The sequence below is a fragment of the Phaenicophaeus curvirostris genome, chromosome 3, assembly GCF_032191515.1.
Source record: "Phaenicophaeus curvirostris isolate KB17595 chromosome 3, BPBGC_Pcur_1.0, whole genome shotgun sequence".
Lineage (NCBI taxonomy): Eukaryota > Metazoa > Chordata > Aves > Cuculiformes > Cuculidae > Phaenicophaeus > Phaenicophaeus curvirostris.
In genome coordinates, this window is record NC_091394.1 from 48,192,330 (window position 1) to 48,219,634 (window position 27,305).

The 27,305-nt window shown below is 39.3% G+C and overlaps 2 protein-coding genes across 2 annotated transcripts in view; one reads left to right on the top strand and one right to left on the bottom strand.

Annotated features, from left to right (window-relative positions):
• The window catches only part of LPIN2 (lipin 2), a 492,308-nt gene that overhangs the window by 193,423 nt on the left and 271,580 nt on the right, over positions 1-27,305 (top strand). The window lies entirely within an intron of this gene.
• NDC80 (NDC80 kinetochore complex component) lies at positions 10,523-26,825 on the bottom strand. Its single transcript, XM_069853094.1, has 17 exons — positions 26,736-26,825; positions 24,536-24,722; positions 24,001-24,087; positions 23,750-23,873; positions 23,451-23,623; positions 22,201-22,303; positions 20,802-20,891; positions 19,464-19,557; positions 18,230-18,336; positions 16,447-16,591; positions 15,958-16,163; positions 14,577-14,729; positions 14,229-14,318; positions 13,914-14,006; positions 12,329-12,459; positions 11,678-11,780; positions 10,523-11,315 (listed from the first exon to the last, which is right to left on the bottom strand). The coding sequence occupies exons 2-17, from the start codon at positions 24,634-24,636 to the stop codon at positions 11,193-11,195; spliced, it is 1,923 nt and encodes a 640-aa protein (XP_069709195.1). The 5' UTR covers positions 24,637-24,722; positions 26,736-26,825; the 3' UTR covers positions 10,523-11,192.

Consider the following 27,305-nt stretch of genomic DNA (forward strand, 5'->3'; position numbering starts at 1 on the left):
CTTCCCCGGCACAACTTGAGGCCATTTCTTCTCATTCTATCACTCCCCTCAGCCTCCTCTTCTCCAGACTAAACAGTCCCAGTTTCCTCAGCCGCTCCTCATAAGACTTGTGCTACAGATGCTTCACCAGCTTCATTGCCCTCCTCTGGACATGCTTCAGCATCTCAATGTCTTTCTTGTACTGAAGGGCCCAAAACTGAGTACAGTGTTTGAGGTGCAGCCTCACCAGCGCTGAATATAGGGGCATGATCACTTCTTTGGTCCTGCTGGCCACACCATTTTTGCTAAAAGCCAGGATGCTGTTGGCCTTCTTGGCCATATGGGCACACTGTTGGCTCATGTTCAGCCAGCTGCCAATGAGCACCCTCGGATCTTTTTCCTCTGGGCAGCTTTCCAGACACATTTCCCCAAGCCTGCAGCATTGTGCGGGTTTGTTGTGATTGAAGTGCAGGACCCAGCATTTGATCTTGTTGAATTTCATACAGTTGGCCTCGGCACACTGATCCAGCCTGTCCAGGTCCCTCTGCAAAGCCTTCCTGCCCTCAAGCAGATCGACACTCCCTCCCAATTTGGTGTTGTCTTCAAACTTACTGAGGGTGTACTCAATCCCCTTATCATGATCACTGATAAAAATATTAAACAAGGCTGGCCCCAACACTGAACCCTGTGGAACATTGCTTGTGATTGTCTGCCAACAGGATTTAGCTCTGTTCACCACAACTCTCTGGGCTGGGACATCCAGCCAATTTTTACTCAGCAAAGAGTACACCTGTCTAAGTCACGAGCCACCAGGTTCTCTAGGAGAATGCTGTGGGAAACAGTATCAAAGGCTTCACTGAATTTTGATATTTCTTGTTTCTTCTACAGTGTCCGGATTGGATCCTGTGACCAATGCATGAGCCATGCTGATCTGCTGCACCAAATACCTTCTTCCATTGTACATCAGTCTCTGAGAGACGACACTAATTTGACAGGTTCTTCATTTGCTGTTAAAACACGTCACAAGCATCCTGCTCCAGGAGGACTCAAAATGTCCACCAGTAGGAGCTCCTTTTGTACCCATGTCAGTCTGGTGCTTGTGGTTATATATGGTCATGATGGCACTCATCAGCTGGAGTGATCGCTGAGGCAGCATCAGGGTGAGGTTTGTAACTCAAGTCACCTGTCACCTGCACCGTGCCTCAGGCTTGCTCCCTCTTGGGTACAGGTGTACCTGCCTGTGGTGTAACAGGACTAGCTAGTCCTTGTAGGTGGCAAATACTGAACTTTGCAAAAGGGAGCAGTTTGCAAACACGAGAGTTTCTACTTGAACAACGAACAACCTTATCTTGCAAGGCAGATGGATTGAGTGGTGGTCTCTCAAATCAGCTGAGTGACACCTGGGGTGAGGTGGAGGACTCGAAGCCTGATGTTGCTTCAGTTCAGAACAGAAACACCCCTCAAAGCACTTACTGAGCTCCCTGCCCTGAAGCTGTGGCAAACTGTGTCCTTGCTTCTGATGACACAAGTGGCTGTGCAAAGGGCCAGTCAACACACTCTCATTGACGTAGTCAAAGAGGTGCCAAAGGGTTTTCAAAAAGCATAAAATTGGCACTTGAAAATCCTTTTGTGGGGGAGAAAAAATGACCCCCTTACCTGAAAGATGGGTCCATGGACCTGCACCACTTCACCACTCCAATCCCTTTCTCACTTTTGAGAAGGGACATCTTTTGGGTAAGAATTGCCTGCCTCTTACTTTCTTGGATGTTCCCTAGGAAAATAACTACTAGCTCAAGTTTTGTTTTTCTGGGTTTTTTTGTTTGGTTTTTTTTTTTTTTGTTACTTCATATATATATGTGTATATATATATATTGTTATCATTAACTGGTTATAATAATGCAGCGCTATGGCAACAGGTGACTTTATCAATGGCAATCCAAACTTGTTTTTATCTGTCACTTCAATTGAATTATTTACCATCACTGCATTTTGTTGTTGTCTTTCTGACAGGCATTGTGAAACTTTCTAAACTGTGATGACAGTCTGGTTGGACTTGCTGGCAGTAAGTATTAACCCTGTGGGTGACAGTCTCTGAGGAGACTCTCACAGGTGACACCAATTCTGACTAGTGACTTAACACATGTACGTACATCCACATAATCTTTTAATCATAGTATGTTGACCAAGTCTGGGACTAGAGATGGATCCAACCACACTACTCTCTGAGGGGAAGCTTAGAAAGCAAAGGGGTCTGTCTTGGACCTCATACCTCGACAGGAGGGCATCTCTCAGCCACCTGAGAGATTCAAGGTCCACCCCTAGGGTTTTGGGGTTGGGGATACAGAGGATCCAAGACCCGTTATACTCCAGCTGAAAAGAAATAGTGACGGCATATGCAGTGGTTCAAGCTGCTTCAGAAGTGGTTGTTACTGAAGCAGAGCTCCTCTTGGCACTCAACTGGCAGTGCTGGGCTGGGTGTTCAAAGGGAACTTCTCCTTTACAAATCATGCAACTCATGCTATGTGGGGTGAATGGGTCACACTGATCCCTCAGCAGAAACTCCACTCACCCAGGAATCTTAGAAGTAATCATGGACTGGCCAGGAGGTAAATATTTCGCAATATTGCCAGAGGAGGAGGTGAAGCATGCTGAAGAGGCCCCACCATATAATGAACTACCAGAAAATGAGAAGTGATGTGCCCTGTTCACTGATGGGTCCTATTGTATTACAGGAAAATATCAAAGGTGGAAAGCTGCTGTGTGGAGTCCTACACAATGAGTTGCAGAAGCTGCTGAAGGAGAAAGCGAATTAAGCCACTCCTTTATGACTAAAGGAGTATGTGGTATGTGTGTATTAGCCACCAGCCAGAATTAGTGTGAAGGGTAGGTAATTTATTTTAAAGTGACAAACAAAAGAAAGTTCAGGATTGCCGTTGATAAATTCACTTGCTTCCTTAGTACTAGAAGATTATAACAGGATAACAATGATCATATATATGTATACATGAAGTAACAATGGAAACTTGTGTTAGTAGTTATTTTCCCAGGGAACATGCAACAAAGTAAGAGGTGTGCAATTCTTACCCAAAAGTTGTCCTTTCTGATGCATATGGGGAGAAAGGGAAGAGAAATCCAGACCCATCCACCCATCCGTCAGGCAAGGCGGTAATTTTTCTTCCCCCAAAGAAAGGATTTTCAAGTGCCAATTTTATATTTTTTGGAAACTCTTTGGCACCTCTTGCCAAGGTGGGCTACGACAATTAATATGTGTCGATTTGCTCTTGACAAGGCCATTTGTGTCAAAGGGACTCGGCAGTTCCCCATGCCTTTGGAGGTGTTCCTGTTCTGAGCTGAAGCAATGTCAAGCTATGAGACCTTCACCTCACCCCAGGTGTCATTCAGCTGATTTGAGAGACCACCACCTGCTCCATCTGTCTTGCAAAATCAGGTAGTTTGTTGTTCAAGTAGAACCGCTCCCTTTTGCAAGGTTCAGTATTTGCCATCCACAAGGGCTAGCTAGTCTGTTATGCCACACCATCGGATGGCTGGAAGATAACCTGTGCCCCGTGCCACTGCCTGGAACAGTATCCTGTGCCTTAAAAATCGAATCTTGTGGTGACACAGCGTCCCAGAAAGAACTGAGCCAGACAACAGAACTCACTTCCGAAACAGCCTCACAGACAACTGAGCCGAAGTACGTGGCATTGAGTGGGTGTATCACATACCCTGTCATGCCCTAACCTCTGGAAAAACTGAGTGACACAATGGACTGATAAAAACTAAAAGTAGAGCAACAGGTGGTGGAACTTTCAAATATTGGGATATGCATTTAGCATAAGTTGCCTAGTTAGTTAACACTAGGGGGAACCCACCAATCGAGCTGACCTTGCCCAATCAAAGCTTCCACATACCGAAGAAGGGGATAAATTCCCTGTGGGGCACGTGAAACATATGTGAGGGAAGACATTCTGGGTTATTCCTGCCTCAGGCAAAGGCAAATGCAGCTACAGGATTGCTTTTGCTCACAAGCCTAGGTACACTGGGTGATGCAGAAGGATGGGGAAGTCTGATATGATCCTCAGGGGGATTTGATATTGAGTGAGAATAGCGAATTATAAGAACTGTATGATGTTAATTACTAAACAACCTGCCATTGTATGTCATCACTACTACAGTTGCTATATGCCATATCAATGGTATTCCAGTAAGAATCACCCAAATTAATGAAGAATGAATTTTGATGAAACCAAGCAAAGTGCAGCAGTGATGGAACTAGAACTAGCTTCAGCAACTGGAGCCCAGCAACTTCCTCGAAGATCAACTTCTTCCATCTGCTGACTGTGGGTATGGGCTGCACCAGGTACACAAGCTGCAAGCTCAAGATGAATCATGCAACAATCCAATGCCACACACCATCTCACCTGGCCTGAAATATTCTCGTGACAGACAGAACTCAGAATCATGGATTCAATGGAAGTCAACAGGCATTGTAAAGGGATGACCCATAGACTAAGGGAATAATATCTCTATGCGTGTGTATCTATATCTATAATCTATATGAAAGACAGGAAAAGTGGTAGTTAATTAGTAACCGTAGGACATGGCATGATGTAGATGGTATAGAATAGGGGGTGGATAATGTCCTGGTTTTGGTTGGGATAGAGTTAATTTTCATGAGAAGCTGGTGAGGGGGATACAGCCACGGCAGCAGACCAAACCTGACCAAAGGTATATTTGATACCATACTGACATCATGCTCAGTATATAATAGGGGAGGATCTGTGGCTTGAAAGTGGAGCTTGGGAGCATGCAGGGCATTGGTTTCCAGCCAGCAAGCAGTTTGTAGTGTGCATAATTCACTTCATATATTCTTTTATTATTACTATTTTTCTCCCTGTTAAACTGTTTTTATCCCAACCCACCAGTTTTGCCTTCTTTGTTTCCAGTTCTCCCATCCCACTGTGAGGGCGAGGGAAGAGTGAGCAAGTGGCTGCAAGGATCTTTGTTGCCAGCAGGAGCTAAACTGCAACAGCCTAGCTTACCATCCAGCTTTGATCTTTTCCACAGCAAGGCGAGAATCTCAAGCGTGTTCCAAGTCTGTCACAGGTCTATCTTATCTAAATACAGATATTCTACTCATCAAGAACATAAGACTAAACAATGATTAGTATAATATGTATGTTCTTCTACACTCCATCTGCAAGTCGCTCCAGCTTGTTTAAAATCCTCTTTGCCAATCCTCTGTTGTTTTCCCACAGTCATGCAGAGATTCCGTAAACACCTATCTCAGGGATTTTGTTGTAGCACATACAAAAGAGAGCTAGGATTTAGGGAGCTTCTAGTACTCACAATAAAACACCTGTGGAATACATTCTGAATATTCAGTTAGGTGGGAAATGTGGATCTTTGATGGTTGCTGAAAGAGATCCTTAGTGATGCTGAATTGCCATTTTCTGATTTCTTGATTATTCCTTTACAATTTTATTTCTTTCAAGTTGGTGGTTTTCCTCTTATAAAACCTACACTCTTCCCAACCGTGCAGCCTCTGGCTGTAGTTTTCCCTTATTATCTTGTATGACTTTCTTATAATTTATGGCCAAACCCTTGAGAGAGGGAGAGGACAGTAAGTCATTATACAGTGTAAGTCAAGCAAAGCCCATACTTCAAATGTAATGTAATGACCCTTGTCAACTAAGACCTGGTAACTTCAGATGCTCTTTTCCAGGCAGAATAGTGAAGAACTTTCCTTTCAGCTGGATGCGGTAGTAGTTGTGCATGGCCATGCTACTGTTCAGTGTTCTAAGAAGAGCCATGGGATCTCTACTGACACAAAGTCATTCACTATTCTGAATCCTGGTATGAAAAGTGAAACACAATTCCATACATCTTGCTTGTTTCAAAATATTTATACACACTCCATCACCACCTGTCTTTCCTTCTGCTTTGGAATCTTGCCAGACTAGTAAATATTTCAGTGGAGGTGAAATTGGAGTAACAGACAACTTCCTATGCCATTTAACTCTTAGCCGTGTGCAGAGCATTCTTAAGACTAAAATGCTGATCAGATAAGACACTAACAATTAAAACTGTGACCTCATGTATGAGGTGCTAGGGAAAACACCAGAAAGACCACATATGACAAAACCTACTTGTTTTCACGAAGTTGTTGATAAGGACTTCTGGAATGGAAGGACACCAGTCAGTCAACCTGAAGACAGACATACGATCCTGTATACTTGGGGCAAATGTTGGAACTGATGAACCCTTATGAACTGGGGTTCGCAAGAGGTCCACTCTCCAGAGGGAAGTAGAGCACAATAGACCTAGCATCTGTGAGGTTTTATGTGGTACCCTATGGCTATATTAGTACCACGCTAAGTTTCAAGCATGAGGAATAATCTAGAGCATTTTCTCTTCTTGGCAATCATTACTGTCGCCCGACCTGTGGTAAGTAACAATTGCTTACTGAAAAACAACTCTGAAAAACAGACAGTAGAACAGCATGCAGACACTCTTCTGCCAGATCTTGCTGTTGTACTGATGCAAATAGACACCTGCTGGAAAAATCCTGTAAACAAATCAAGTCCTACAGAAAGAGCCTGCAAAATTATTTAAGTTTTCTCAGGCTGATTGAGCAGTCTCTGCCAATTTCCTGATACAGGACTGGAGATATCAGTGCACTTCCCCGAAATATGAAGTTGGCTAAGACATCAGTAGTCCATCATCCAGTAAGGAGACTGAAGGATATATGAGGCTTCTGCGCTCCTTCCTTAAAAAGGAATGGGTACCATCAAAAACTTTCAATGAGCACTTAAGATGTGAAACTACAATGACGATAAAATAGTCCTATGTGGTTGAGACCTTTGCAAAGAAAAAGACCTCAAAAATATATGATTCCATTATGCCAGGACCCCTTCACAGCCAAAAAATCCAGAGAAAGCAAGTGCTGAAAAAACAAGTCAATTCCCTGTTCTATACTACTGCCAAAAGAGGAAGGTTAACTGACTCAAAAGGAGATGTTAAGGTTTCCAGAATTAAACAAAACAGTAATCCCCAGATAAGGGTGAAAAGCCTTACAAGGAGTGGCTGAGGGTACTGGGGTTATTTAGCCTTGTGAAGAGGAGGCTGAGGGGAGACCTTATTGCTTTCTACAACTACCTGAAAGGAGGTTGTGGAGAGGAGGGTGCTGGCCTCTTCTCCCAAGTGGCAGGGGACAGGACAAGGGGGAATTGCCACAAGCTGCAACAGAGCAGGTTCAGACTGGAAATCAGGAAAAAAATTTCACAGAAAGGGTCATCAGGCACTGGAACAAGCTGCCCAGGGAGGTGGTCGAGTCACTATCCCTGGAGGTGTTTAAAAGATGTGTAGGCAAGGTGCTCAGGGACATGGTTTAGTTTAGATTGGAATGGTTGAACTCTGTGATCTCAGAGGTCTTTTCAACCTAGTGATACTATGATTCTATAATATATTTAGTCCCTTCAGATTCTTTGCAGTGCTCAAAATACTTAAATACCAAATAATCTATAGAGTAGACAGAGGCAAATAGTAGTCAGTACCCTTGTCCACAAAAGCTCCATTGCTTTACATAGTCACTTGGCATGAAAGACCTTGGACTTCCTTTTTACTACAGAGCATTGCTGCAGGAAGTTTCCCCTCGTCTTATTGAAAAGGGAATGCCTTCAGCCTTCTATTCCTTTGTATTTTTTCCAGAAATAAAATAAAAGTATATACATGGCAGAGCAGGAATGAGAACTCCCATTAAATGTCAAAGTACATAAAATATGAGAAGTGTTACAGAACCAGAGAAAAACAAAATTTTAACCAGCTCAGAACTAAAGACTTGCATAGACATGCAGTACTGTACATTGGTAAAACCAGTGAGAAGGGTCCAAGCAGCTTCACCCATGTCAGCTCAACAGACACTGCAAAGTTAAAAAAGTGTATTGTATGAATCTGATAAGTACTCAGAAAAGAGCCACCCATTTCTTGAAAGGAATGTGAGTTTTTGACAACAAAATTTGAAAAATAACTCCGCGGATTAGAACAAATCTATACAGAGTTTGACCATGCTTCTAGAGCATCAAGTGTTCTTTTTTATCTAGGTAAAAAAAATATATATAGAAGAATGGTCATGTAAAGGAAACAGTCCTTTCATGCTTAAAATAGGTTGGTTGGGAAGATCAAGGCTAGAGAGATACCTGCAACCATAAATCCATTGCCAAAGTAGCTTGGACCCCTGTAACTTAGATTTTTTAAAAAATCTATTTTTAAAAAGGTTAAGACAATTTTCATTCCTTTGAAATTTATAGGAAACAGATGTTTCCTATAAACATACAGTATAAACAATGTTTCCTCTGCACAATGCACATTTAACAGCAAGGATAGTCAGGGAGTTAGGTAATTAATAATTCTCTTAGCAGCAGATACTATTTCCTCCAGGAAAATCAAATTAAAAATGCTTTTTATTTCATGTTTCTATACTTGCAGTAAGAATCTAGAAACAGATTTGAGACATTTTATTGAGCATAAAACCACACAAACCTAAGGCATGTTAAGTAAACTGTACAAAAGATACACTAGCAATAACTGAGGAACTGTATTCATACAGAGCCGAAAAATTTATGGACAACTTGTCCTACTGAAATGTGAAGGTGCCAGTGGTACATTCTGATTAAGACTTTACATTCTGGTAAAAAAAAAAAGAAAGAACCAGACTCAAAACCAAGATCAGTAATTGTGTTATTGTGTTCTAGTGTGTGTTGTCTAAATTTAAAAGCCATATTTGAGAATACAAATAAAAATGACTTCAAATATCACACAGGAGCCATGTTCAAGAAATACTGAAAAATTCCTTCAATTTTAAAATGTGAGGACATTTTACCTAATAAACATTGGCCGATGTTAATCTATGTTATATTATGACATAAAAATCCCCATACTATTTTACAGAATCTATGTCAAAGCCTGAGCTGGTTTCGAAAAGTCAATTCAGTTTAACTGACAGACAGACCAATAGTTCAGCCCAATAACAAAAACACATTACCAACATTACAAATCTGGACTTTCTATTACTCAGACTACTTTAATTTCAGGATATTACATTTGCCAGCACATGAAGGAAGGTCATTATGACACTGATTGTTTAACCCATTACCATTGTGTTAGTATTAGTCCTTGGAAATTACGTTTATTTTGCTTTTGTTTACTCAGTCAGCTGACTACTCCACATGGCAAAGAACCCACAGATACTAACAAACACAAGAATAATCAGTTATAGAAACAGAGACAAACAGGTATCAGGCAGCCAAGAGAGAGCACAGCCTCTAAATAAGCACATATTTTAATGGAACATGATTATTCTGTGTTTCACAGTTTTGCTTAATAAGAAGAATATTGCTTTAGATAACAAAAAAATATTAGAAAGATCACAAAAGAAAAAAGCTTCTAAAGAGAAGAAACTGCGATTTGGTATGAAGTAGGCTGTTACAGAAGAACACTAAGAGTTTGTAAAGGTAAAATGAAAGAAGAAAGCAGAAACGCTACCCACCTGTCAGAAAACTTTCATAGCTGTCATATTAAACCTCACAAGTACAACAAAACAACAGAAAGTTAGAAGCTTAAGTAATGCCATTATTATCATCATAATATCTGAAGTAAAATATCTGAGCCAGAAGATTCACACACTTCATTAAGGAGAACTGAGTTTTATATACAAAATAAAACAAAAATAGCCTCTACAAAAATAGCCTATAATTAAAGACAATTCCTTTTTTATTTTCTGTTGGTGTTCAGATGGTCCAACTCAAGTTTCGTCTTACATCTTAGAAATGTGTTTCATTCAAATATTGTGTCTAATTATAGAATTGAGGAGTGACTTCTTTTAGCTATCAGTTGCTGAAAAATTTTGGACAGACTGCAAAGTTGTTTATATCACTGTAGATTTGAATCAGTGATATTTATCACTGAACTCTTAAAACACTCCAATACTGTTATTAGGAAATACCATCATAAACTAAACAAGACATAAAGGCTGATTTTTTTTTTTTTAACCACAAAGTTATATACAGAATAGGCAGGAAGACACAGCTTCCGCATAGCACTGAATAAAAAAGTACATGCTCAAGAGATGGGGTTACATTTTCTTCAATGTATTTGGACTGAAACTCTCTGTACACCAATTTTACTGCTACTTTCCTGAGGAAGAAAAAAAAAAAAAAATCAAATAAAGCCTGCCCTACTGGTCTAACAAGAAAATTGTAGACTAATTTGAGACCATTTTGATGTATCAAACATCAGCAAAATCTGCAATTGATTAGCTATACTGACAGAATCCACATCATCCTATTTAGAGCTATCTGCAGTACACACCTTCAAGAAGTACAGTGAGGTTTCATCATCTTGGACTATGAGCAGTTAGAGACAAAACTTTGTTTTCAAACTGACTATGTTTCTCTAGACTATTTACAAGACTACTGTGTAATTACTACTGATATTTTCAAAGAGGTTTGTATTAAAAAAAATAAGCTTACTCATGTAAGTGGGGTCCCTGGGCAGTTTCATAGAAAACTGAACAAGCAGGAGACCAAAAAACATTTACATTTGGTCTTGCTACTAAAAGAAAGGTTTGGAAAAGGACGTGCACTCTCAGGCATGTGCACTAAGTACATACCTATATTATGAAATTCACAAACTATACTCCAGAAAGGAAAGTCTAACACTTTTCTCAGCAGTCTTGCAAGTTCACAAAACCAACTAGTTATGTTAACATAGCAGTATTTCACGTTGTCAGTACCCTTCGCATTTGTGCTGTCACTTGAGGTTCCATCTTTAAGCCCACTCTGGCTTGTTATTATAATAGGGTAACTGTACACTTATCTTACTAATGTTCCAAGAAAAGCACAAATGATTTTATGATAAAGAAAAGAAGTAAATTAAGTTGTTCCTTGTTTTTCTCGTCACAGGTGTTTGGAATCACATATTGTAAATGATGTATATTATAAGGAGGAAATGTAAGCAAAGCCTTTTTTAAAAAAATGCACATATATTGTTTAATTCTTTAATGTATTTGTGCCAATAAAACAAAGGAATCTCATAAGCATTTCCTTAAATTTAAAATCAGTTTCACTGCTAGACACGCAAAGTACCCATCCTTTTAGAGGGCATCATACTGGAGCTTCAAAAATGCAAAATTTTCATCTTCACCTTTTTGGTGATTACAGACTTTCAGCCTTCTTTTTATAACTGTCTAGAATTCCAGTCAAGGTTGACAATAGCTCTTCAGACATGAATTCTTCATAGTGTCTCTCAATTTTCAGATTGTGTTCATCAAGGTATTTCTAGAAAAGGGTTACAGAAAGTTTATTAGAACTATCGCAGTTGCTATTGTACTAGATCTGCTAAAGCATATTAAGCATTCATTACACAGCTTAAGTGATTTCTGTTGAACAACTCTCTGAAAGATGACAACCAGAAGCAGATTAAACATGACAGCATGTCACTGCTTAAATTTAATGATCAATTCTGATTATTTACAGCAAAGGTTTTGTCAGCAAATTTAACTAGAATCCACAGACTTAATGCAGTAGCCCTAATTAACTGATACTTTATTGGACAGAGTAAGTTCTGATTTCCATGTGTTCAACTGCAGTTGCAAATGTCTCTAGAAAGATTTAATTCTGAATATCAAATTCTAGCTCACCTCTATAGATACTACATGAGTAGCAATAACTTCTAAAAGACGATTCAAATTATCACCAGCTTTCCTGCTCTCTTCTGTTGTTGTTTGTAAAACAACTTGATATCTAAAAAAGTAAAAGACAATCAGAAAGTCAAGTCACTAATTATAAAATTCCTGACTTCTAAAACAATCACTTCACCATGTCTGATATATAGTCATGTTTATGTACTTTTTTTTTCTATTAGTATTGACTCAAACCAAGTTAGATTTTTACATTAGTACTCAGAAGAAAAAGGACTGTATTGTGCTAACTGGTAAGAAACAAAAAATACCTTAGAGTCAGAAAAGAGGCAGAATAGCCTTTCCAGACTTCAAGCTGTAAAATGCAGTTGTCACATAGGCTTGGAAACAAACAAATTTCCTTACTACAACTGTATATATGAAAAAAATTACATGCAAAATGGGAGTTCTCATGCATCAGACAAATATTCTAGCAAAATGTTAAGTGTAGAGGAGAAACATCTTTCAACTGTGATTTTGTGAAATTAATATACTGAGATGGATACTTTCTCACTAAATAATTTTAAGTTCGGATTCAAAAAAGTGTCTTAATCCTTAAAATACATAAAACCAAAATAATCTATGCAAACAACTTGAAGTTATGGGCCTTACTGTCGTTGAAGATCATGCAATTCATTTGTGGCTTCACTGAGACCTTCATTGACACCACTCTCAAGTAATTGCTTATGCTTCTCTAACAAATCTAGTTCATTTGCACATTTTTGCTCTTCCTCTTCTGCCTCCTGCAAACATAAGGAAAGAGGAAAAAAGTAAATAAAAATAAACTGCATAACTTGGGAATAATTTTTTTTTCCCCTTCCTTTGTATTTCTTGATACTTGAATTCAGAATTCATACAAGTAACTCCAAACTTGGAACCAGAAAACCTAAGGACATTACCCCAAACCTGAAGTTTTGAGTTTTTATCTGTATCGTCTTCCACCCAAAATCAACCTAACCTTCCCTTTATTTCTCTAACCGTATTTCAAGGTCTGCATTGCAGCTCTTTTCCCTTCAAAGTTAATCTAAAAAGTTTTATTCACATACTTCAAATAGCTTAGAAAAGGAACATCATGAACAACTATTCCTAGGTTTAAAAAATAAAATCACGTTTGAGTAAAAAAATTGCTTTTCCCTTTTGCGTTCTGAAAAATGAGTATAAACTAAAAGTAATCATCTCTCTAAGGAGGATGACACTGTTGACACTATACTAAACACTATTAAATGCACAAAACCAAATGAAATTCCACCATAAACGGAACAGGCAATTCTGGTCAATTAATGAAATATCATCCTTCAAAGATAATTTAAATATTGAAATCTTATGGGTAGCATTTTAAATACTACATAAGGAATTACAAGAGTGCCTTACTATAATCATCCAGTTGCAATTGAGTATTTTATGAGCTCACCTTAAGAGAAAAGCATATGCAATAGCATAGATCAAAAACTGAATTTCATGTGACTGAAAACAAGAAACTAAATGAATTGCTTTCAGCCACCTAAGCAGGTATTAGAAATGAAACAAGCCTGTTTCATGGTGATATCACAAAAGTTTGGATTTGAAATAGCACCTATGTTAAACAGTAGCTTAATCCAAAAAGCATTTTAATCCTGAGCATCACAGACTCACCAAGACCATGCAGCTAGACCAGCCACTTAGTTGTTAATTGAGAGGGCTATGTTTTGTTGCTAAATTACAGGTAAGGAAAAGGAAAGGGACTGCTCCCTCACTGGGGAAGAAAAAGAAAGCAATAATTTTACGTCTTGAAAGTATTTGATGTGCTTTTAGTCAAATAATGTTTTCATTAGTTTTTAATGTGATTAAACATGTTTACTGAAAACTGTAAATGCATTTTTTATATAAAAACCAAACAGACAAGGCAGGTATTGTTAACTATTCCAAGCACATGCTTTGAGACATTCTGAGATCAGGAGATGATTGCTGCTGTTTTTATTACTGCTTGTAGTGGCTTATGATTTACAGGATCTGCTAAAGTGATAGCAGATTATCTCACGAGAAAGTGGAAACTGACTCACTTAAGGTAGCACTCAAATATATCTGAAAAGGATGAGAGAATCCTGCAAGAGGAATGGTAGGAGGCAAGAGCAGAGGTCCCAACAAACAAAAATGCAACATAAGAATTTATGTATAAATACAAGGATATCATTAAGGAGAACCAGTCATCAACATCTACCTTAAGCTTTTGATGGTAAAGATCATCAAGCTTTTCAGCTTCTTCTTTCAGCGTTTTCACACCGCTTTTCTTATCCACTACCATTACATTCACCTAGAATGAAAAAACAATGAAGAAAATATAATTCAAGAAAAATACCAACATATAAGCTCATGCCATTACAAACAGTATGTGGTAGACCAGAAATATTTAAACAGGGCCAGGCTGGGACAGAATAAACTTTCTTCATAGTAGGCTGTATGGTGCATTTTGGTCAAATGATACCAGCAGGTAATATTGTGATTTCTTAGTCCTAATCTTCATTAACCAACACACCTGTTCCAAAGTTTCTTCCAAAGTCATTTTCCGTTGAGTAGCATTCCTAATTTCTTCCTCTGTCTGGTTTATGATCTCCATAAGGGGAGCCTGTAATATACATACAAGAAGATCTGGCTAATGCAATTTGTTAGTTTGAGCTAGAATGTACCCCAGCACATCTTTCCCATTTTTATTCAGGCAGCTGTACCTTCCCACTACCAAATTTCCTTCCTATACTGTACTGTATGCATCACACAAACTTTTCAATGAAGTTCACGAAGGTTAAGAGACCTTCCCAACATTTCCAAAGAAATACCTTTTTTTTAGTGAGTGGCAACAGAAACATTTGGTATTGACTCTGCTTACCTTGATTTGAGTTCTGTATTTGACTAGACAACTTGGTCCTGCCTCAGGATTAAACTGAATCTCGAAGTCATGGCCTTTGGAATTCTCAGCACTTACTGGAATTAATTTCAATTTTCGAGCCAGTTTATGATATTCTGCCAGTTGCATTTCAATCTGTTCAGATGAGGAAAGGGTAAAATCGATGAAGTGAAGAGCTTACAAATGAAAAGGTCGAAGAGGTGAAGAGCTTTACAAGTGATAAGCTTTGCAAAAAGTATTCATATAACACTTTAAACAGTTTTCTGCGTTGCTCTGTACAAATATGATTCCAAGTCATGCCACAGTATGCAAGATCTGCATGCACTAACAGTCCAGCAGTCTGCATTGTTGGGATTAAATACTTGTTTATGATTCTTTCAGAATTTGCTCCACAAGTTTCTCAATGCGTATGGGTGAGACCAAATGGTGTCACCTGTGGTTCTCTCTACTCATACGACTTGTTTACCTACCTTAAGTTTTTGAGGGTTAGTTGATAGGGAAGGAAAAATATGCCTGGAAATAATACAAATGATTAAACCAATAAAAATTCATTGTGTTGATATGCCTTCTCTCATTGGTTTTGAAAGAAATTGCCACATAGCCACATATCCTAATAAGAAACTTTAACTAGAGCATATCTCTAGATGAAAATTATCAAATGCTCTATTTTCTTACTGAGTGCCACATAGAAGCAAACACCTTATTTTTTATGGTTTTATATGCTTCATACTTGCACAGTATGAGAAATTTAATTCCAAGTGCTTGATAGAGGGTAAGGCTGCCAAATGCAAAACATATTTGAAACTCTTTTTTTAGTTCACCATCCAGAAAAGCAGAAGCTTTTAAATCCCAGCACTTACAAGACCACATCTTTTCATTCTGTTTGAGGGAATTGAATTTGGCCCTTAAACTATACTGGAACCTCCACATAAAGGACTGGTCTGGCTCTAATTGCATGCAGATATTGATTCAAAGCATTAGTTCTGCATTACTTCCTTGCTATGAAATCTTAACATTAGTTTGAAATTGCTTGAATTATCAAAGTTAATTCATGCTAATGCTATCAAAGCTCTAGATACTATGTAGCAGTGAGAGATGGCAGTGGTGCAGTCTAGCTATGCCCCTTATGATGCAGAAAGAATGAAAAGAATACGTTCCCATTATGATCAAAAGAGAAAAAGGGAAAAAACTCCAAACGCTTTTCAGAGACATTGTAAACAGAAGAGATTCTTGTCGCTGTAGCCTGTTAAGACATATCTATGCAGTTGTCAGATGATTTAGAGAAGTTGGAGATAGCCCAAGTTCTAAGCTTGAACGAGGAAAACTGATAGCGACCTCCCAGTGTTGTAGGGTTTTCACATACCGCCTCTTTATTCCTAGCATATTTTATCTCTTCATTCCACAGCTGATGTTCTTCTGCTTCCACTTCCTTAGTCAGCTTGTTAATGGTTTGCTGCAATTCATTCCTCTCATGATTTATTCTCTCAACGTCCGCAACTGAGTACTTCTGGTTATCAAAGATGTGCTGGAGCCGGGCATTCTCCTGCTTCATTGCTTCTACTTCCATTTCTAAATTCCCAAAACATTTGTAACATGGATGTAAAATATCAGCCTATATAGTTAACCTGAGCTCTCTGTATTTTTAAGAATAATGAAATACAGATATTATTTACGCAAGTTTACAAACAGCTAGCAGACAAAAAATTCTCTTTATTACTAATCCATTCTGGAAATTTTATTTGTAGCAACATCATACACTAAGTATCTCACTCTGTCTTGAAGCTAAGAATTACGATTATTTTAAACGTTACTTCTAGTTTCACTATTCCATTTGTGACCAAGGCTTTCTTACCTGCTGTCTGAACTTCTTCAATTGCACCTTCCATTTTTTGATCAAGCATGGTTATATGAGATTCCAGATTAGTCAAATAAGCCTGGTATTTCTGGACATCTGCTTGAAGAGATGATTTCAGGTTCCGTAGTGTTACTCTACGATCCTAGTAAACGGATGGAAAGAACAACCACTACCATATTAATCTAAAATAATGATCTTGCTTTCCAGACAAGACAATTGGTCAACTTCAGTCGTATAAATATAAAATTAAAGAACTTTGATAAATTTTTTATCCCTGTGAGAGCTGAATCAATTTAAGCATCTTTAATAACAAAAAAAGGCTGAAAAGGTGGTTTGGACCATAATTCTTGTATTTCAGCATGTAGTATTTGATTTCCTTTAGGCATTGCATTAAGAGAGTTCTTACTTTATGACCTCAAGATGTGCCAGGGGAGGTTCAGATTGAACATTAGGAAAAATTTCTTTACCGAATGCGTTATTTCAAGCACTGGAACAGGCTGCCCAGGGAGATGGCAGAGTCACCATCCCTGGAGGTATTTAAAAGATAGGTAGATGAAAAGCTCAGTGATATGATTTAGTAGCAGACAAATACAGTTGGGCTTAATGATCTCGAAGGTCTTTTCCAACCTAGTGATTCTATGATACTACAGGTAATTCAGAACTTAGAATGGTTTGGCTTGGAAGGGACCTTAACGATCACCCAGTTCCAACCCTGCTATCATGGGCAGGGACACCTCCCACTAGACCACGCTGCTAAAGGCCCCATCCAGCCTGGCCTTGAACACTTCCAGGAAGGAGGCATCCACAACTTCTCTGCACAAAACCTGTTCCAGTACCTCATCACCTTCACAATAAAGAACCTTTTCCTTATATTGAATTTAAAACTACCTTCTTTCATTTTAGAGCCGTTACCCCTTGTCCTATAACTGTATGCCCTTGTAAAAAGCCCCCCTCCAAGCTTTCTTGGAAGACACTGCTTTAGGTACTGGAAGGCTGCTGTAAGGTCTTGCTGGAGCCTTTGGTTCTCCAGGCTAAACAACCTCAACTCTCTCAGCCTGTCTTCATAGGAGAGGTGTTCCAGCTCTCTGATCACCTTCACAGCCTGGACTCATTCTAACAAGTCCATGTCCTTCTTATGCTGGAGGCCCCCGAGCTAGATGCATTACTCTAGGTGGGATCTCACCAGAGTGGAATGGAGGGGCAGAATCATCTCCCTCAAGCTGCTGATTATGCTTCTTTTGATGCAGCCCAGGATTTGGTTAGGATCACAAAGGGCAGATAAAACTAAGGACAAGGAAAGCTGGGAATGCAAGCAGCACATTTTGCACAATAGACAGGAGTCTCGGTTTGACAGCTGCACAGCCACTAAACTATTTTTAAACTCATGAGGTATTAAAAGCAGAATCTTTTCAAACAAAATATTTTTTCCTAAAATATGTTATTAACACTGAAACCTATGCTGTCATGCCCCAAGTAGTTCTCATACCAATGCTTTTGGAAAAAGTAATGTTGAAGTTCAAAAAAAAAAAAAAGTAGTTCAAATATTTTATTACCTGCATAATATCAAACAGTGACTGAGTTACTGAAGGCTCCACAGTAAATGTACTATAATGGTATAGAGTCTGTAATAACCTGGTGTAAATAAAATCTCACAGAGCTCTGAAAATAATTTTCCATTTATTGTAATGTATCATTAGTCTCTTTGTTTAATAATGACAATAATGGTCAATAGTAGAAAATTCAACTCCACCATATAGATAAGCATAGACAATTTACTAACCGGTTCATTTTCCTTTTCTTTTTCTAGTCTTGCAATCTCTTCATGAAGTCTTTTGTTGTCAGCTACTAAACCTTCTATCTGGAATTCATCTATATTGAATAAATCCTCTGAGGGGAAAACAAAGAGAAGGTGTGTGTGGTTACAGGTTAATCTCACTGAATATCATCACCTAATCTGAATATCTGTGCTTACTGTGTTTCAGCACAGTAAAACACCTATTATCTAGGCAATTATTTTAAACTAAAAACTCAAAAAACCAACAAACCCACCAAAAAAAATCCCATTTCATTTCAAAGCAATTAGACAAAAAAACCCCAAAAGAAACAAAAAAAGAAATGACATTTTCAGTCATTTCATATAGATGCTCAAAATTACTTGTGTGATGTCAGTTTCCAAACTCTCACACAGCCCACACTACAGGATAGTGGTTGTTAGATAAGTTTCATCTGTTCAGGTTTCCCAAGGTAGCCTGATTTGTATACTCTTTTCTCATCTACCTATTTCCTTGCCTCGAGCCATCTTCGTTTACTTCCCTTGGTCTTTGCTAAACAATGGCATGATTACTTTTTCCTACTATTATCTAGTAGCATTCTAGTAGCTCATATTTCTTCTCAAGCTGATAGTTCCAGCTTGCAATGGATGCATCCTTAGTCTGGCTTTTCATAGGAGGGCACAGAACTACTTTCCTCCTTGTTCTTATATTCTGCTTGTATTTCTGTAGGTGATGAAATGAATGAGTCAAAAATAAAAAAAATAAAATTTCCATCTCCCTGAAGACAAACATAGGTGCACACCAAATCATATATGGGAACCTTCACAATAGAGTTTGGAACTCTTGCAGACTATTTTCAGAGCTGTTAGAAGCTGGACTTGCTTTCTTATCAGATGTGCATCCTCTGGTAATATTTTTCTTTGTTTAATTGTTAACTTTGTCAGACAAAACCAGGAGTTATTTGCATAGAAGGATTTTGTGCCTGAGGAACTGTATACAGCTTTTCTGTCACAAAGCCATTGAAAATGATACAGTTACACAGGGACAGCTGACAGCAAAGAATGACCCATCTATCTGTGCTAGTGACAAAAAAAGAATTAAGTATAAGTAACTGAGAGGTATTTGGGAATTTCCTATTCCATCACCTCAGATCCCTTTCACTTGTAAACTGGGCAATACTGATGCTAGGAGGAAAGAAACCAGTAACACAATTCAAAACTTCATTAAAACATGAAAACTTACTTAATTTTGACTGCACTTCTGCATCTAATTCTTCAAAAGTATCTCTCCCTTTCATGAAGTGATCATAGCACTTTACAGTGTACTCTGTGAAAAGCTGAAAACAATTAAAAAGCTTACATTTCACAGATTCAAAGGGCTGTAAAATATCAAGATAATCTAAATCTACTCAAACAATGGAATTAAGCAAACATAAAAACTATCTTTCACTGGTTTGACTGCACTGATGTAAAAACCAACTTTTTTCCATGCTTTAAACACAGAATATTAACAGATTATATCCAGGCAGAAGAAGGTATCTAGAATTCACATTAAGAAAGTTCTGAATACTTTATACATTTTTGTGCAATAACTAAAGAGGATAGTAGATACAATATTTAAGAACTTATTATCTTAAAGCTTATGATCCTCTCACGCTAGCTTATGGAAACTGCAGGTCTGTCTAACAGACCTCTTCAGTAAATATGACTACTATACTTCAGACGTGCAGATGTCAGAGAATTGATCTAGAATTAAAGAAAGGTTACCACAAACCAATTTACTGAAGACTTTAAATTATAGATCTTTCAGAAGCAATTACACCAGTATTGTAAATTTTGTTTTAACATATATATCTGTTAATAAGTACTCATTCCGTTTAAAAGCATATTTACTTGTCAGATGCCAGGTTTGTAACCTTAGTCCAAAATTCTAATTTAATTTTATTTTTGCAATTTTTTCATTAAATATTCTGGAACATCATACAACCCTTTCCAAACATCTGCTGTGACTTAACACTGAGTTATATCTGAATAATACTAATAATCTATGATAAATCAGAAAGCAAGCTGCTGGGTTTTTAACTGCCTGAATTATATTGCCACCTATTTTGTAGCTAGGAAATTAAACATTATTACCAATTTTTACATGGTAAATTGAGTAGATATCAGCAGGAGCCACCACATTTATAATTAAGTCACTGTCTTTACCCTTTACTGCTGCTAACCTTAGAAAACTCAAGTACAAATGACAAATACACTCTAGATCCTACTAAAACAATAAACAAACAATTTAATGACTCCCTTTCTCCACAAAAGGGAATAGAAACAGTAGCAGCTTAGAGAACAAGACATTTTAACTCAATATCCAGTCTCCTCCAACAGATTGGCTGTGATGCCTGCTGAGGAAACCTGTTGATGGAGCTTTTTATAAGTTGCCATACTTCCAAGGGAACTCTGAATAAAAAATTGAACAGAACATACAAATACATTTACAATTTTTGTATTATATATTTAAACTGTGGTGTTACAGCATATAACAAAACTCAGTTAAACAATTCTGATAGTTTATTTTTTACGGTACCTTGTTATGTACAATTCCATCATCTGTCTCTCCTCCCCAGTTCTGTCCATCATCAAATGATGGTGCATTTTCCCTTGTGGCAGCATATAACTGAAAGGCACACATGTACATACAAAGAGCAAGCATGAAGAACCCCATTAGTTTTCATATTTGTTTCATGTTCATTATAAGGAGCAGAGTGACATTGGATTAGGATTTCAGCAAGCAGAGCGCAATGGTTCTGTTTCAGAATGTGACTAATTACATCAGAGTAAGGAGCCTGTATTTAATTGACTAAAAGAGCAGATGAAGAGACATTAGCTGGACACTCAACACTGCCAAATTGCCTTGATAAGCCAAATGTGTCTTTTCAACATAAAGGATGGGATTTTCACGTGTACCCAATTCTGCAGTGGGGAACTTCTGTCACAGATTCCAAACTTTGCTCAGACCTGAGCTAGCAGCAACAGAGTTACAACTATTAAAAAAACAAACAAAAATCCCCACTGAAACACACCGTTCTCATCAATAATTTTTATTGACAATTCCATCCTTAGACTTCAAATATAGGAGATGGCAGATCACAGAATCACAGAATCACACAGAATCACAGAATAACCAGGTTGGAAGAGACCCACCGGATCACCGAGTCCAACCGTTCCTACCAAACACTAAACCATATCCCTCAGCACCTCGTCCACCCGTGCCTTAAACACCTCCAGGGAAGGTGACTCAACCACCTCCCTGGGCAGCCTGTTCCAGTGCCCAATGACCCTTTCTGTAAAGAATTTTTTCCTAACGTCTAGCCTAAACCTCCCCTGGCGGAGCTTGAAGCCATTCCCTCTTGTCCTGTCCCCTGTCACTTGGAAGAAGAGGCCAGCACCCTCCTCTCTACAACGTCCTTTCAAGTAGTTGTAGAGAGCAATGAGGTCACCCCTCAGCCTCCTCTTCTCCAGGCTAAACAACCCCAGCTCTCTCAGCCGCTCCTCATAAGGCCTGTTCTCCAGCCCTTTCACCAGCTTTGTTGCTCTTCTCTGGACTCTCTCCAGAGCCTCAACATCCTTCTTGTGGTGAGGGGCCCAGAACTGAACACACAAGATCTGTGCTGAAGATACATGATTATACCCATTAACTTTCACAGCTTTATGTATATGGAAGTAATATTTTTTCCTGTTTTCTTACACAACTTCACGCAGCGCACACAGTTAAATTAAGTATTATCATAATTTAACATTAAAAACTCAGTTTAAAAGCTAGCAAGAGTAATCCTAAAGGCTAGCTCAGATGGCAGGTAAGAATACCTAGCTTTTTCTTTACATAAATTTCAAACAAAGATTTTTAGAAAGCATGTAAGAGATCTGAATTGAAACTAACATCCTAGCCTGAAAAGCGGAAATATTTGGCTTAAAGACCAATGTACCTTGACACAATCAATCAACCAAACCAAAGCTGTCACAATTTGAGGCCATGTATGTGGTGCTCCCACTGTGTACATGGAGCTTTTCGACAAAGGAAAAGGGTAGCTACAAGGCAAAAGAAAATAAATTTTAATAGCCGTGACAAACAGTGATGGAAACAAAACGAGCAGCAAATTTTACATGTACATCAAGGCAAAGAAGGAAGAACAAACTCTATTGTACTTTATACTGTACATCAAGGCAGATAAACTGAGTTCTTCGAGCCCTATTTTATTCAATTATTGCAAGATTGCTTCTTGTGTTAAATGCACTTTGAAAATAGAAAAGCAGCTGACAATCAGCTTAATGTCATGCTGAATTTCTGAACAGCTGCATATCGAAGTACTAATACTACCTACAGATATGGAAAACAAAAGGCTATACTGCTAATTACAGCATCCTCTTAAAGACTTTTACAAATCAAGGAACACAGAAGTGCACGTTTTATTCCATCTTTAGACTGATAGCTGCCTAAAGTTATTTTAAGAACATAGGTCAAGAAGCTACTGATAAATTCACAGTTCTAAATAAGCACTCATAAGCCATTCAGCCTGAGAACTTCTTAAAAATTATTTAGGTCCATTTTCTAATTCTCAAAAGACAATTTGAAGAGAATTCTCGAGTTCTCAAAATAAGTCATTTTATCCAGGATTACAGTCATGACACAGCTGAGTAAAGCCTCTTGGGCACAACTCCTCTTCAACATTTCAGCTAGGTCAGCAGATTCAAGTGTTAAAACAAAAAATAACCCAAAATTTTATTAAAATATTGAATAGTGAATGGAACAGACTTATGCCTACATTTAATGAGCCCCAGTGCTTTGACAGCGACATGAGCTCAAACCTAAAGAAGAAAAATACACTTCACTTTTTTTTGATGAGCCAGTTGTTTAGTGTTTTATTTTAACCTCAGTGGTCATTTTTGATATTTCCACCCTGTTTTGAAAGCAGAATGACAGAAATTACAGGACGAATAACTTTTGACTAAATGAACTGGATCCGACATTCTGAAATAGTTTTTTAGTTCTTTGATTTTAACAGAATGAACCAGAATATTCTGTGAATCCAATAATCATAACATTGTAGTTTCAGAGTGTCACCTGAATAAAGGATAAATCTGTTTTCCCTAGCTATATCTAGTAGACTCCTTAGCTTCAAAATTTCTAGCTGTATCACATCTATTTAGCACAACAGACTAATGATAATGATCTTACCCAAGCTCTTTAAAAACTCTGGGAATTTCCTCTTCAAATTTTGAGTCAGGCAGTTCATAAGAAGGACATAGAAATCCATAGATAAAAGTGAAGATTTTTAAAAAGTCCTTAACCGATGGAGACTGCAGTGATTTCACAGAAACATTATGGGCGTAACCATTCTCAACAAGAAACTGAGAAAAAGAAACATGTCATATTAGTCACTAAATAAAATCTAAAGTTGAAACCACAAAAAAAGAAATATTTTGATTAGCATCTTTTGTGTCTAATAATGAACTTACTATAAATTAATAAGTTACCTCACAAAGCTGCTTGATACATTGTTGGATGAATGCCTTGTCATGAAGTGGCCTGGGATCCTTGATCTTTTCTGTACCAAACACACCATACTGACTGTTGCGTGAACTTCCGGCCCCACTAGTTCTAAGAGCAAAAATCAAATACAGTTCTCTTGACAATACATATAAAGAACTCCCTCAATGTCTAAGCCAAATTATGTGGGACTGTTATTGTTTTAATTTACAGTACAGAGATCTAAAGCAATCAATACCTCTTCCCAAAAAAGCTGACTTTTCTTTCTGAAGTTCCAGATGTAGGTTTACTCATACTCGGCTTCCCAAATGTACCTCTGTCCTTCCTGAGGGATTGGGATAAAGATTCACTTCATTATTTGCTCATTTAAGAAAACTATAAAAACATATATATAAGCCTAAGCATCTTTAGTACAGCAGCATCTTAGAAAAGTCAAACGATTTTAATGCATTTTCTGTCCATCATCAAAACCACTTCTGCGAGAAGCTTTATGGGTATACAATTTATACACACAGGCACCCAGCCAGGCCCTACAAAATAAATCAGAAAAAGTGTTACAACTTGAAATATGTGATGGGTATACAAATAGATTGAAGAAAGTTTTTTGCAGAACTGGAGCACTTAAGCAAATATTCTTGGCTGCAGGAAGTTTTCTTCTCACTGGTCCCATTTTTTCTATTTTAGTTGCTACTCACACACTCAAACAAACTACAGTAAATCTCTTCAGTTAGTTTTATATACCTATTCTTAGCAAAATGATTAGCAACACTTACATTTGAGGTGTTTGAAGACCCATCTTGTTGTTGTCCTGTACTCTCAGTGCCATCAAAGATTGCCGACCACTGCTTCCAGGAATAATTGAGCTTCGTCTCATTGTGACTAAACTGTAAATCACAGTCTGTCACTATTGGAAAACCCAGGATCTAGGATTATTTCCTTTTTAAACACCACAGTGAGTTCCTAAGGGGTCAGAATAAGCAAGTCAAACTGTACTTTAGACAGAGAGATAGTGATACTTTGTGATAGTATCCAGAATAACTGGGTTCTTTAAAAAAAAATAAATTGCCTGTCAGACTCCAAAACTACACAGCAGCAGCCACAGCATTACAAATTAACTATTTTATTGATGAACATGCTAGTGCTTGTTCCAAATCTACCATTTTCCCTTTATTTATATCTGATCATTTCTATCTGACAGGATCCAAAAAGAAAACATCTAATTAAGTTTTCATTCCAGTCAGCTGGGACGAGGACCACAGTAACATGACTAATTTCTAGCACTTTAACTATGCATCTATTACTTATGCACTATTTCAGAGACTGCTCATTAATTTTGCAAGCGATCGCACAGTATCACAGCACAATAACTGGAAAACTTATTCTGACATAATATCATAGCCATCTTCAGACTACACACACAAAATATATATCAAACTGGAAGTACCGAACTGTCCCCCACAGGGGCATTGAGTGGGATTTTTGAGGTAAATAGAATTAACTCTGCAAAGAAAGCCAACGTTTGCCCTCTACAGCAGATATACTTTGTTTGAGGGGTGGGCTCAAGTGACTGACTTATTACTAATTGAAAAACCTTCATTACAAACATTACCAAAACAGATTCTCAACATAAGTTATATTTCACAATCACACTTTTAGCAAGCCATGACAGAAGCTTATCTTAGCTCTGTGTCACAGGACATTTTATCCATAACCTCATTTTCTCTGGGGAAGAAGCTGCATTCTTCATTATTTTACCAGAGATCCACTGCACACAGTGTAAACCGTTTCCATAAATGTACCAGATGACAAGTTCAAGAGTGGATCTTGCTGGAGTCAAAACGGCAGCAAAAAAAGGGCTTTCCCATAGTGGAAAAGTAAGGGCTCCCCAGGGCTGGTGGGGCAGTGTGGTGCCAACAGGTGCACCTCACCACACATGGCACCCCCCTCCCTCGTTACAAGATGTAGTTGCTATTACAAAAAGTGGAATATTTAAGCTAAAGTGTATTTTTTGAAAGTTAGATAGAATGTCTAGCTTGTTAGCACGGTTTGTTTTAGACAGCTTTTTTCCAGACACTGTTTATTCTTTGAAGATAACATCTTGTTTAAAGTATATGTGCTGAACAGATGTGTCTTCTTCTGTAATCACCTCTGTTTCAAGTTTTCTCCCTAACTCAAATGCAAGGCCTGGCAGAGAGCTGGAGCCAGCTCCAAACTGGTAAGTTTTGACTGCTGTGAAGTTTCCTGAAAACATTAGTCCTTGAAAATTAGTAGAATACGTATAAGGAAAATGTATACATCTAAGGGGGAAATACGTCCTGTACCCAGCTCTTGTCTTGCTGCACATGATTGATGGACATCACTCCCTCTTGTTACCCAGGCCCGATTAAAGGGTGTTTGCTTTCTATAACTCCAAAATGAGTCTTATAGTTTATTTGCCAGCATTTTTGGTATGACACGCGTACACACACAGGCCAGCAGCAGCACCAGCAGAACCTCCAGCAGCAGCACCACCAGCAGGCGCACCACCCCCAGCAGCAGCAGCACCAGCACCCCCAGCAGCAGCAGCAGCACCACCACCCCCCCAGCAGCAGCAGCAGCACCACCACCCCCCCAGCAGCAGCAGCAGCAGCACCACCACCCCCCCCCCCAGCAGCAGCAGCAGCAGCACCACCACCCCCCCCCAGCAGCAGCAGCAGCACCACCACCCCCCCCCCCCAGCAGCAGCAGCACCACCACCACCCCCCCCCAGCAGCAGCAGCACCACCACCTGCCCAGCAGCAGCAGCAGCACCACCACCACCCCCCCAGCAGCAGCAGCACCACCTCCCCCAGCAGCAGCAGCAGCAGCACCACCACCACCACCCCCAGCACAAGCAGCAGCACCACCACCTCCCCCAGCAGCAGCAGCACTCTGAAGGCCCTCTCCCTGGACGGACCGACCGACCCACCCGCCCCCGCCCCACCCCACCGCTACCGTTAACAGCGCCGCCGCCTTCCTCCCCGTTTCAAATCCGCGCGCCGCTGACGTGACGCCGCGCAGACGTCATCGCGTAATCAGCGCAGGAGGCCGGCTAAGGCGGGAAGGGGTGCGCGCGGTGAGTGTCGTCACTTCCGATTGCCTGGTCGCTCGCTCGCCCGATCCCCCCGGAAGTTCTCGGAGAAAGAGGGAGCGTTTTGCCGTACAACAAGATGGCGGCGCCCGTGGTGAGGCGGAGCGGCGCCTGTGAGTGTCTGAGGGGCCGGCCGATTACCCACGAACCGCCTGACGCACGCGGAAGTACTTGTGGGGATAGGGGGTAGATCGTGCCGTACAACAAGATGGCGGCGCTGGAGGCTCTCTAGCTGTAAGCGTGCGAGGCGCTGCCGCGCTGTGGCGAGTGCCAGGGATAGCGACGGAGGGCAGCCCTCTCGCTCTTCGCCCCCGTAAGGGATTGGGACCGCCGTGCTGCTCCTCTCCGGTGTGCGGGGATGCGGGGCAGACCCGCGCTTCTCCGCGTGTGAGACCGCGCCTGGGCGCTGCCGCGGGGAACCGTGGGTTCGTAGC

What these genes read in the sequence shown, in the direction of transcription:
- NDC80 (XM_069853094.1), bottom strand. Translation starts at nt 24,636, where the DNA reads ATGAGACGAAGCTCAATTATTCCTGGAAGCAGTGGTCGGCAATCTTTG. An exon ending in ATGGAATTGTACATAACAAG is followed by an intron (nt 19,558 to 20,801) that starts GTACCGTAAAAA and finishes AATTGTTTTCAG; the next exon opens with CTTTTCACAGAGTACACTGT. An exon ending in AGAAGTGCAGTCAAAATTAA is followed by an intron (nt 18,337 to 19,463) that starts GTAAGTTTTCAT and finishes TTTTCCCCTCAG; the next exon opens with AGGATTTATTCAATATAGAT.